This window comes from Artemia franciscana, chromosome 12, assembly GCF_032884065.1.
Source record: "Artemia franciscana chromosome 12, ASM3288406v1, whole genome shotgun sequence".
Taxonomy (NCBI): Eukaryota; Metazoa; Arthropoda; class Branchiopoda; order Anostraca; family Artemiidae; genus Artemia; species Artemia franciscana.
The window spans coordinates 14,340,403-14,353,206 of NC_088874.1; the positions used below are offsets into that span (position 1 = coordinate 14,340,403).

The window sequence follows — 12,804 nt, forward strand, 5'->3', positions numbered from 1 at the left end:
CTGTAAGCTCAGCCGGAGTCGACCCAGCTCTAAATGAATACCTGTAGAAATTTGGGGAGAAACACGGGAAGCGTCGGATGATTTGCCAACAACCACACATTGCACTACCGGCCGAAGTCTTTACCTTACCACGGAATTATGTTAAATATAAAACACAAGTGAATAGCTGCATTAGTTGCCAATAAGAGGGTTATATATCAACAAAATAATTAAGTTATTTGTCAATTCGTTTCATTATTTATTGTCAGTTGTTTCTCTATTGTTTAGAAGTATTTCGTTTAATTTTAACATAGTCTACTCTCGTGGTTTGTTCTTGGAGTAGCAATTGTATATTTTGGCCTGACCTTTTTAAGTGGATATGGTTTATTTTCTTTCTTTTTGAACACTGGGGATGCTTGCTGTATACAAGCGGAATATTCGTGCGATGGCTCTGTGTTTTTTTTTTCCGCTAGCCATAGACCAGTTGTTTTATAGGATTAGAAGTTTACCTAGGATTTAAGACCTAAGAAAGGGTTTAAAAGATTTGGGAATACCCTAGGAGGTGGCCAAAGCAAAGTTTCAAATCGAGTGGAATGACAGAGGAATGTTTGTTAATGCGTCACATTCAGGTGGCTTGATCTACCATATATGATATCATTTATGCGTTATATTTTGTCAAATTTTTATTTATTTTAAGTAGTTGGTTTTGTTACTTACAAACAGCACGTAGATATAGCGATTTTTTGTCAAAATATCTCTTAAACCTCTCTCTCTGATGCTTCAAAGCCCCATTAGTGGCAAAACAATATACATATATATATATATATATATATATATATATATATATATATATATATATATATATATATATATATATATATATATATATATATATATATATATATATATATATATATATATATATATATATATATATATATATATATATATATATATATATATATATATATATATATATATATATATATATATATATATATATATATATATATATATATATATATATATATATATATATATATATATATATATATATATATATATATATATATATATATATATATATATATATATATATATATATATATATATATATATATATATATATATATATATATATATATATATATATATATATATATATATATATATATATATATCACTGTCTCTCATGATATAAAGTGATTTTCCTTGTTGGTTAAAATGGGTAACTGCAATTCTCCTAAATGGGTTCTCTGCTATTGTGATTCCAATGGCGCATCCTTCACCGGTCTGACAACATTTTTATAGGGTTTTAGGCTATTTTTGAAATTTCTGTAAATTTGTTTTCGCCATGTACGTTATCTTTAAGATACGAGTAAATTGAAATTATAGTTACCTTTCCTGGGTCAGGTTTAAATAGTGGTTCTTCCTCATATTTCTTTTTGAAATGTGTTTTCCAATGTTGGTTACTATGGGCTAGGGTTCATTCTTTACTAGGTGGTCCGTGAGGGGCAAGCATGATGTCACAACTGCGTTTAAGATCTTCTAGAAAATTAATTCTCGCTTTTTATTTGCTCTATGCATGGGTCTGGAATGTCAGCAAAATTAACTAGGATAATACTAGTTTGTTCCTTTTCAATCATTCATCTAAATGAACAAAAAACCATGAACAGCTCTATTGTGTCAACATGAGTGTTTTAGCTTTCATATACGCCACTTGACGCACCTGTGTTATGCGATCTTTAACGAGAAATTATCGCTTACTATGACAGAACCCTGGATCAATAAAGGCAGCCCAGAAAAAACTACCCTTTTATACCATGTCTGGTTTTTTAAAAGTAAAAAAAAAAAAAAAAAATTGTAGAAACCGACTAAACCAAGAAAGGGAGATTGGAAAAAATATCTTTAGTTTGAACTTGTGAAGGTTGAAACTTTGAATCGAGTCTACTCTGTTTTTTCTTTTTTAGGCTAGCTCGCCACATTACATATGTTCATCAGCATAACAAAGAGCCACCTTCACGTTTCTTGCCTCTTGACATGAAAATCGTTCGTCGTTACATCGCTCTTGCCAAACGTCGTATGCCATACGTTCCCCGTAGCCTCGGAGAATACATTGTCAGTGCTTATGTTCAAATGCGAAATGATGCGCGGAATTCGAAAGATACAACCTTTACTTCGGCACGCACATTATTAGGCTTATTGCGGCTGTCCACTGCATTGGCTCGACTGCGATTGGGTGATGTAGTTGATAAAATGGACGTTGACGAAGCAATGAGGTTGATCGACATGTCGAAAGCATCGCTACAAGCGCCGACTCATAAGGCTGACAGGGGAAGATTGGCATTGGATGCGATGTATAAGCTAATCCTCGATGCGGCGGCCGGTAAAAGCTCTCTTAGATTGAATGAGGCTAAGGAGCTGTGTGTTAAGAAAGGATTTAAAATGGATGAGTTTGAAAAGTGCCTTAGAGAGTATGAAGAGCTGAATTTATGGATCGTTAGTGATGACAGATCCAAAATTACTTTCGTCAAGTAGAGTACCTTTTTATTTTCTTTTTATATTTTGCGTCATTTTCCTTTTATCAATAAACAACTGGTAATTTAAGTGCTTCTTCAATTTGAATTTGCGAGAAAGAAGTATAGATACACTTGAATCCTGAAAAGCGAGATGATTAATTACTTTCTAGGCTTTGAGACTTTCCAATTTTGAAATTATTTTTCGATTCGCTAGTCCATAGATGTAAAATTTTTATTTAGTCGAGCATGCTAAATGGCGTAGCTCAACTTTGTCTCTTCTAAGATTTGTCTTTGGTGTAGAATCCACAATGCTGAAGAATCAATTTGAGCCATACATTTTCAGGAGAGCCAAGTAACTGAAATTATCCCTACTCTGTTTGGCTGTTAATAATTACAAGTTGAATGACCAGCGATGCGGTTTGTAGAGGGAATTCTTCATGAGTCAACCCCTGGAAAGCCAAAGATATCCGATAATGTTTTCTTTGTCTTTGTGTCTTAATTCATAAATTTATGCATTTCTGAAATCAATTTTTTTCTAAAATTCTTATTGTGGTCTTTAAAGCATCCTGTTTTGCTACTTTTTTTTGAATGAATCTAGATTATAAGCAAAAAAAAAAGATAAAAGGGTTTCTAAGAAAATCTGTTATTGAAATAGGCAACAGGTGCAAAGGCTATCCTAAGAAACAGTCTAGACAAAGCATGGAGAAAAAACTCTTTTTTTTTCTTTTTATCGACAAATATGAAAAAAAAAAGCATGATGAAAAAAAAAGAAATCATGCATTAATAAAAAGGAGAGTGCTTAATTATCTCGAGAACTAAATGAGATTCTAAAAAATGGATAGGACGAACCCGGTGTGTTTGGTTTAAGTAGAAATATCAGCTTTACAAATAGTCATCAAAGGTGTTTCGAATTACTTTATCCGAATCGGTGTTATTGCCCAGTAAATTCAGAAGATAATTTAAAGTTACCAGTAGATAAAGCATTTTTAGAAAGGTGTATTAAATTTTAATCATGATTTTGATTAAATTTTCTGGAAGCTGAGACGGTCAAGTTTCATGAAAAAAAAAAACGGGAAAACAACATAGGGTTAGACTGCAAATCCCGAGGTTCTGAACTAGGGTAAACACTAAAGGTAAAAGTTCCTCGTCATCGTGATTTTATAGAAAATCCTGAAGAAATTTTCAGCTTCACGCCAATGACAATGCTACGAAAACAAGAAAAAAAAAACGTATAAAAAAAGTACACTTTGAATTCATTGAAAAGAAAACAAAAAATAAGCTAAAAGACAACAGCTAATCGATCAGCCTCTATTAGATCTTCAACTAGTTCATCTGGTTTCGTTCCAAGTCTTTTGGATACTTCAAATCTTTCTTGATGTGAGAGATAGAGGAATTTAGTTATTAAATCACCATCCAAAACTCCTCTGGCTGGGCCGCTAACCGACTTATGCCGTGGCTTATAAGTCCTAAAAAGAATAACACAATTATTGTTTTTAGTGTCAATGATACGTCCTTTTCAAAGGAATTTTCACTGAGACGTAGCCTATATTGTGTAATTCATCACTGGAAGAAACTCAAATAATTTTCAATATAACTAGGTTGGTTTAATTTTTTCAAGCTTTTATGCAGTTGTCCTCGTCCAAAAAGTTCATAAGTGAAGGCAGAGGAATTCCAGTTCGATTATAACCCCGACCTCGCTTTAGTTTTATTTTTCCCTGTGGTAGCCACGATAAGAAGACACTAGAATATCACTTTTAGCTGAAAAAAACTTGCTTTTTTTAATCAGTATAAAATGCCATCTCTTTTGCTGTATTAATTATTATCAAAATAGTTTTTTTCCAGAATTTCGGTTGCTATTGGATTAAGCTGCTCCTTACTCACAGTTGGTTAGTACGAAATGTTTGAAACTTGAAAATAATGTCAGTATATTTTACTTTGTCTTGAAGGTCACCATCAATGTCAAATACACATATCGGAACTTGTATTTGGTGCTGCGAGTATAAGAGAAATTCCAGAACGGTTATAACTCCACCCTCTCTTCATTTTAATTTTTCGGGGAGATAGCATATCACTCCCTGTTCTCTATTTTTGACATTATTTATTCCAATGATTTCAAACTTAATACTTTATGGACTTCACTGGGTGAAACCTCAAAAACTAGCAAATTGCTCCCTGTTCTCTATTTTTTACCTTACTTTTATTTATTTACCTTATACTTTGGAAAAAGAAGAAGAAGAAATGGCAAACCAGATTTGAAGATTTGGCGAGGTTAGCAATGTATAGCCAGGCAAAAAGACCATGAATAAAAGGATCGGAATGATTTTTTGATACTCCAATCCTGCTGGAACTTTAATAAGACACCAAATTTCGATGTTACCCCAGTGTTACTGATTTTTAATTCTTATTTATGGCATAGGCACCAAAACACGTGTGCAAGGGACAAGAAAAGATTAAATCTATTAAAGATCTAGAAACATTTTAGTCTTACGTGTTTCAATAATGTTAGTACAGCCGCATTTTCTTGCATTTAAGGCATTAGGGAGCAGGAGATGGATCCTAAATGTGATTATTTAAATTCAATAATCTCATTAATTGTTATAATTTTTAGTTGCTATTATCGAATCTGTGACCGAATATCAGTCGAGAGACTTAGAAAATGCTTCAAAATATTTTAAATTTCAAAACCTTCAAATCTAAAATTTTAAAACATTTCAGTAAAGGATAGTTTTGATAATAGCATAACTATCCATCTATCTATGAAATCAAGTGTTGGTGTTTATCTGTGTACACTGCGAAAAAAAGCTCAAATAATTAAGCTAGAAACGTCAGGTTTTTCAGAAGCATCTTGGAACCAATTAGATGGTTGTTTTAATCTTATATTTAGATTAGTTTTAAACTATAGAAATCCCCGGCAAATTCGCTCGCAAAGCCTTGGCTTTAATAGCGTTATGTAACGGCCGAAGACCCGAGGATAGCGAGGGTCAAAGATAGAGACACCGACCGAATTATACATAAGGCGACAAAAAGCTCGCGAAGCGGTCTTTTAGTCAGAAAAGTGCCGATGAAAATGTAAGTTAAGATAGGAAAAATGCAGATAAGGTAGGAGATGAGATTAGTATCTGGTTTCGTATTGAATCAGGGGCTAAGCAGGGTCGTGTTCTATCTCCGTTTATATGGATCATTTTGATGGACTTAATGTCTTAAGGAGCGCAAAAAAGACAATGGGAGGACAAGGAATCAAATGGGGAAGAGAAAATTTCCAGTACTTAAATTATCCTGATGATTTGAGCATCCTAGATGAAAGTGTGAGCAAAATGAATGAATGAACTTTTAGAGGTTTTGTGAGTTCAGGGTGCTAGAATAGGTTTGAAAAATTAATTTTAAGAAGACAAAGTCGCAAAGGCTAGGAATAAGTGAAGATGAAACGAAGACATTGAGTAACAAAAATATCGATCAAGAGGACGAACAGCTTTACCTACCTTGGTAATATTATTATAAAGACGATGGGAGCAGTGAAGATGTTAAAAGTAGAAAAATGAAAAAAGTTTGGAAGAATGGGAAGATAAGTCTGCGACCCTAGATTAGAATATTGGAAGCTAGAGTGGTCAAATATGGTTCTGAAGCATGTGTGCTCCGAAAACCGGAGAAAGATTTGCTAGATATTTTCCAGTGAAATTATCTACGGATTATTTTGGGTAGCCGGCTGACTGGCCGTATATCAAACAGTAGGTTGTAAGAAAAGTGTGGTTCAGTCCCGCATTCTACGGCTATAATGAGAGAAGGTTGAGATGGCTAGAGAATGTTCTATGGATGAAAGATGACAGATTGCCTAAGATTGTCCTTTCCGAACAAACGTCTAGGGCTAAACGGAAAGCAGGTTGTCCACGGCTAGGGTGTGAGGATGTAAAGAAAGATTTAAGGGAAATGGGAACTTCCTGAGAGGGTGTAAAGAGGGAGGTTTTAAATAGGTTAGGATGAAGGAGGAGCGTGCGTAGTGGTGTTGGTCTCAGATGGCTTGGTGTTGGGTTGCTAGTAGTAGTAGTATAAAACCTGAAAAGCACAAGCTAAATAATGCCAACAAAAGTTGTGTGCAGGTACAACTTTAAAATTCATTTCTTAGTGTGGGGCTTATTTGCACATACAGAAAAGTTGATGTCTTCTTGCTTACTTTTCATGATACTATTTGAGCATAATGTAGTAAGGCTCAAAACTTGTATTGAGAAAGTAAATTAAAATAGAACAAAGAAACTAGCATTTCGAAATTGGGATTTTCAACAATATTTCCGAAAACATCTCTTTTATATAGGATTATTTATGCTTCGTTTTATTGAGGAAATAAGATAGATTCTACATGTGTTCGGCGTTGTTTCATTTCTAAACAGTTTCCTTGAAGCTAGGGAACTTTATTTCTACAAATTGTAGCTGATTACAATAAAAAAAAAATTCAAAAATAAACAAAATTGCTGAGTTTTATTCTTGAATAACTAATCTAGGCTCTAGTTCTTAGAAGACTAGTCATATGTATCAGCGTTGAAAATGATATCTAGCTTGCAAAAAAATAAGTTCTAAGATGTCAAGAAAAACTAACAGAAGATGACAATCTTAGAAGTTATGTGTAGCCTTACGAAAAAGATCAGTCATAAATAATTGTATCCCATCTTATTCGGTTATCATAGCATTATAAAATTAAAATGGAAGAGGTATCAAAATACTTTAGAAAACGCAAAATAGTCAGAATTTTAGATTTCTTGTGCCAATTTTTCTAGAATTAGTCCTCGAAAATCTTGCTGATTTTGTGAAGACAGCAAATAATTGTTTTACTGTTATACTTTGCTTTGTGTTATCATAATGCGATTTTGTCAAAAGCGAAATTTTAAACAAATTGGCACATGATTATTAAAATCTTTTGTCCCCGTATGTTAATTGGCTGAAAACTAGAAAAAAACTTAATACGTAATAATGTTTTAGATATATATGAAACTAGTCTAAATATATTTGTAATTCATAGTAAAATGAAATATTTATAAGTAAATGAATATAGTTTCATCAATCAGCATCGGCGCTCTATATCAATTTAATAACACGGGCTATGTCACATTAATAATTTCGTCTCGGCAAAAATTATTTTATGACACTCCATATGGAGGTCACTTTCATTAAATATTGGGTTCCCAGGTTTTTCTAATTTCTTAAGACGTATATAGATTTGCAAGTTTCAAATTAACCAATTTAAAGAATCAGATTTCAATTTTAATGTCTTTGGTACTTTAAGATGAGCGATTCATACGAATTCAAATTACGATTCATAAGAAATTCAAATTATCGATATAGAAAGAAAAAAAACATCAAACAAGTACGGCTAGCATGAAGGTTCATCGTCAAATTTTGCAGAATAGAGCTTTATAAATTGTGTTTTATAAATAAATACAGAAATTCATAGAAATTAAGTAAAAACATTACAATGTATATCCTTGATTATTCCTAGAAAATGACGATAACCAGTCTTCTAAGAAACACAGGAAAACTGAAGCTCGGCAAGAAGCGATTTCTACTTCAAATCATAACTTGAGCAAAACTCATAAGAAAAAAATTATAAATTCAAAATAAGGTGTTTATTAACAAATATTTTACGCTGTATAATACCGGTCATCGATGTGATTAGATTTTGCACCAGCATTTTACCTTATATTTTATGAATAAACACCAAAATTTTGAGAAATTTAAGAGAAAATACATCTTTTGGATTCTATAATAACAATTATGCAATAAATTCGGTATTATAGTAAAGGAGAAAGTTCACGAAATTTGGGAGGAGGTGACTTCTTTCTGTACCTTAAATTTTGATTGTATACAATTTATGTTACAGAGCAATAATCTTAATGCATAATTGGCAAGTTTCAGAAACACCAAGACAACCTGGTGAGGTTAAACACCGGTTAGCTGAAGGCAATGCGTCTCCGGAATACTTTTACATTACAAGTGCAGTTGGTTTCCAAACATCACAAGAGAGTAACTGATTTATCTCATGGCTGGGGATCGAGATGAAACTTTCAAAAGTCGTTCTTTTTTGGAGGGAGAGTTGGGATAAAGGGGCTTTTTATATAGGGTTTAAGAGAATGGACAAACTATCTTTCATGAAAGGGTGTACACTATGGTTTTTCTTTTCTATGCCTATAGGCATACGCTACCTGTGGCTAGTGTCTAAATAAATCAATGCTATTATAAACTGAATATCAACTGAACAGAATATCAACTGAATAGAAACTGAATATCAGTTTCTATTAGTTTCTGTGCTATTAGAAACTAAATAAACCAATTCTATTAGAAACTGAAAGATACCTGAATGCTCTATGGTTGAGACCACCATGTGGAGGGATCGTTACAGTTAAAATGTTTTGCAACATTTGTAATCTTCGGAAAGTCTTCTCAGCCAATGGGAGTACATACCCAATAGAACCATCCAGAGTTGCTGAAAAATAAGGTATATCGATTCATTTGAAAAGCTCGTCCTAAAGGAAAAACTACATACGACTTACAAAATCCACAACAGAAACGAAAACTTACCAAGCAATGAAGCAAATCCAATAAGAAACATATATGGGATAAAAGAGTAACAACAAACAAAAAGAAACATATTAGCGAATGGAGAGTAGGAGGCAGAGAGAGAAAGAGAGCAACAAAAGAACTAATATATGTACTTTATTGATTCGAAGGTCATGAATATACAGTTACTACAGAACCGGAGCAAATATGGATAAAGATAATGGGTACAAGGGCAAATTCATTCTTTACTATTATACTTTAAAAATAATAATTTATTTCAACTCTCTTTATATGCATGAAATGCACTTGAAGGAGTACAAGAATACATAAATATAAAACAAAATAGAATCAATAAACATCAAAAAACTCACAACAAAAAATAACATCACAGCTACTTAGGCAACACAATTGAGCTATACAGTTTAAGTGGAAAGTCGACAATATTATCTCGACTCTCACGGAACCTCTCTACAAGCTGGTCCATTTTTGAAGAAATATCAAAACACCATCTCTACTCGAAACGTACCCGCTGCGAGTTCAAAGCAGCAACTGCAGAAGATGTTTGCGAAAACGGGAGAAAAGAGATCTAATTTTCTTCCTCTCAGATATTGTGAAAAAACGCCACAAAGGGACCAAGAAGAAGACATGTTGGGCGAAAAATGTTTTAAAGTCTTCGCAAGGTTATTTTGTGAAACTGACATTTAGCTCGAACAAGCAGCCCGTACGATTTCTAAATTAACGCCCAGCAGCATCAAAGGTGTCGAAAAAAAATTAATGCATTGTACTTGGAAATCACCTCTAAACAATCTGTATTTCATTAGCATATACCTTTTTTGTAACAAGAGAATATATATTTTATAAATTGTATCAGCGAATATGGTTTCACAACGAATAAAGAATTATGATTGAATGGGGAATACTTTGTAGTACCTTATTCCTAGAAATTTCCATAGGAAAAAAACTTATTTGAAAACCTGTCTAAATAGAAAATATATTAAATATATAAAATTAACTAGATATACCTCATGGTTTCACTATTTTCAGTAGAATTTGTAGTCTTTTATTAAAAAGACAGAAGCCTGTCTTGCAAGCGCATAGTTTCTTGATTCCTAGCGTTTGAATTTGTTTACTCCCAAATTTTCAAGTATCTTTCGGACAGATTATATAGCGGAGAGGATTGTCTCTTTTCTATAATCAATAATTCAAGTAATTGCATAATTTGATTACGAATTCATGTTTTACTTGTGCTTAAATTTGAAGCCTTTATTTATGTATACAATTTTACCAGTTAATTTTTCTTCTTTTAACCGAAAAAGAAGCGAATCAAAGACAGCTTATTTCTTATAACGGATGACATGAGATCTAAGTGCTGAAGTGCATCCCCCTCCTTTCCCTTAAAAAAAAATGCCCAGATCATACGGATAAATTGCATAATTCTAGATTCCTATTGTTTATGCATGTTCTTATACCGAATTTTATAAGAATCTTTGGGACAGATTACATCGGAGAAGAATACCCTACTTTATAACTATTTTTCAGGTAACTACGCGATTCCATTTGAAACTAGTCTCACTTGTCCTTAAACTCGAAGCTACTAATCATTTAAACAGTTTTTGAGCAATTTTTTCACTCTAAACCGGTTCAGAGGCGAGTCAAATATCCACCGAACTATTTGTATTAACTTGAAATACAGCGAAGTATTTTAAAAAAAAAAAATTATGGGCATTTCTTACCAAATATATATTGCATAATTTTAAATTATTAGCTTCAAAAAGACTATAGGCAGGAGTACATAGATAACTTTTGTATTTACAGTGTATACTCACCTAAATATGTGACATGTTTCTTTTCGGCAAGCGATACGTTACGCTTATCACCAGTTACATCCATAATCCGGGATCGCACCCTAAACATACTTGTAACATGTTGGCCGATGTGAAAATCTCCCTTACGTACCAATTTCTGACCTAGGAAAAAAAGGTAAAATTACTGTGAGAATTAAAGGAGTCCCAAAGGTTTATCTATGTTTGTAAATATAATTATATTCCCCATATATCAGATATGTAACTCAACTGGCTCAGAGTTTTTTAAAAATAGATCGAAAATATTTGCCAAAGACTTCGATAGACTGATGCAGGAGTATTTAGAGTGTCAATAAAATTAGCCAAACCGTGATAACTAATTAGAGATATCTCAAATCTGGTTGCAGCCTATCCTTACCCCATCTTTGACAGTTATAAATTATATTCTTTGTGTTACAAGATTTTTAATGACTAATTCCCTGGAAAACAAGCATTTGTTGGGAGGAATAAGGATATTATTGAGATTTTCATTCTTATCACGTGTCAAAAGCACTTGAGAAACGCTATTGAAGAGGACTGAATCTTTTTCAAATTCCTCGAGTCTAGATATAGAGGCTCAACGAGCCCGATTAACCATTATCAAATACTAATCTCACGCCAAGTTTTTGCCAATTTTGCTGCACCCGCCTAGAATAAAAAGCATGAAAGAAATAGTAGCCTCCCCTGCCTCTTTCTTCGAGGTAAACAGCACTAAATTTATATATATATGCAAACGGCATACCTAAATTAGAATTTTGTTTTGTAAGCAATCAAGACTTGTCGTGATGCATCAAAGGAGGACCAATACGAAATGAGGTTTTCCTCACCTCTCCCCTCCAATATCATTAAGTAAAGAATCGACATGAAGCGAAATTTAATTTTCAAATCTTTGGCAGAAACACTCAAAAGTAGATCAAAGTATTTTTCCGAGCTCAAAATGTCTTGATAAACCAGAGGGATTAGACTAGCAGCAATTATTTATCGGCCAAAGCCTAACCATGGTAATAACATGAAAAAATTCCAGTTTCGCTTCCCAGTTACAGTGCTGCCACTCCTCGGTATTTTATTAAAGTTCTTGGGATTTCAGTCCTGAGTTTGGCATCTTGGTAAAAGTTATTATGTTAAATATAACTCATTTTCAGAATTTCAGATATTTCGTAGGAATTTGTTTAACCGTAAGCACCGCTGACTCATGACAGCCCTACGATACGATTGGCAAAGCGACTGGCGATTGGCAAAACGATTGGCGATACCAGGAACCGAACCCTCTGAGGGTCATATACTAGGCAAATGTTTCTCTCAACAACTATTTTAAGCATACATATTATTATCATTTAATATTTGGAGTTTTTTAAACTTCATTTTTCGCAAATTATTAGGGAACTGTCAAATTGTCAGTGGCAATCCAAGTTAGCTGCATTATCAAATATCAATTTTTAAATACTTTCTTACCTCCATTGCTTTCCCTGGCCTCAGGAAGGTACATGTATACAGCTAAGTTCTTTTCAGCGTCGGTTACAAGAAAACCAAGCTCAGAGCCATCTACAACAAAATCAGCTGCAAAAGTTTCTATTGTCCTTGGGCCCTAGATAAAACCAAGATAAATTCACACACTACACATATACATATGTCAAACGTTGTCTTAACAGTCAGAACATTGCCTTAAATAAGATTATTCATTAATGGATAATTTCTAAACTATTTTTGAAACTAAAAAAAGGGAACAGAGAAATATCTTTTTAAATAATAGGTACATGAACTGAATTTTATAACAATAAAAATTTAAATATTCCGTGCTGGGATTTATATTGTTCTTGGTTAGAGTAGTGTTGACATGAAGTTCTAGATTGATAAAAGTTACAGACCTAAATGACATGCAGACAATATGAATAATCACTTCAGAAATAGCTTGTGTATGCTTC

The 12,804-nt window shown here is 33.1% G+C and overlaps 2 protein-coding genes across 2 annotated transcripts in view; one reads left to right on the plus strand and one right to left on the minus strand.

Annotated features, from left to right (window-relative positions):
- Positions 1–2,586, plus strand: part of LOC136033723 (DNA replication licensing factor mcm7-like) — a 44,341-nt gene extending 41,755 nt beyond the window's left edge. The window contains exon 12 of the mRNA XM_065714614.1: positions 1,950–2,586. Coding sequence (XP_065570686.1) covers positions 1,950–2,517 — 568 coding nt within the window. The 3' untranslated portion in view covers positions 2,518–2,586. The remainder of the gene's footprint in view (positions 1–1,949) is intronic.
- A 1,144-nt stretch (positions 2,587–3,730) lies between these two features.
- The window catches only part of LOC136033722 (cleavage and polyadenylation specificity factor subunit 1-like), a 97,205-nt gene continuing 88,131 nt past the window's right edge, over positions 3,731–12,804 (minus strand). The window contains exons 21-24 of the mRNA XM_065714613.1: positions 12,335–12,467; positions 10,868–11,008; positions 8,838–8,967; positions 3,731–3,964 (exon numbers count right to left, since the gene is read on the minus strand). Coding sequence (XP_065570685.1) covers positions 3,778–3,964; positions 8,838–8,967; positions 10,868–11,008; positions 12,335–12,467 — 591 coding nt within the window. The 3' untranslated portion in view covers positions 3,731–3,777. The remainder of the gene's footprint in view (positions 3,965–8,837; positions 8,968–10,867; positions 11,009–12,334; positions 12,468–12,804) is intronic.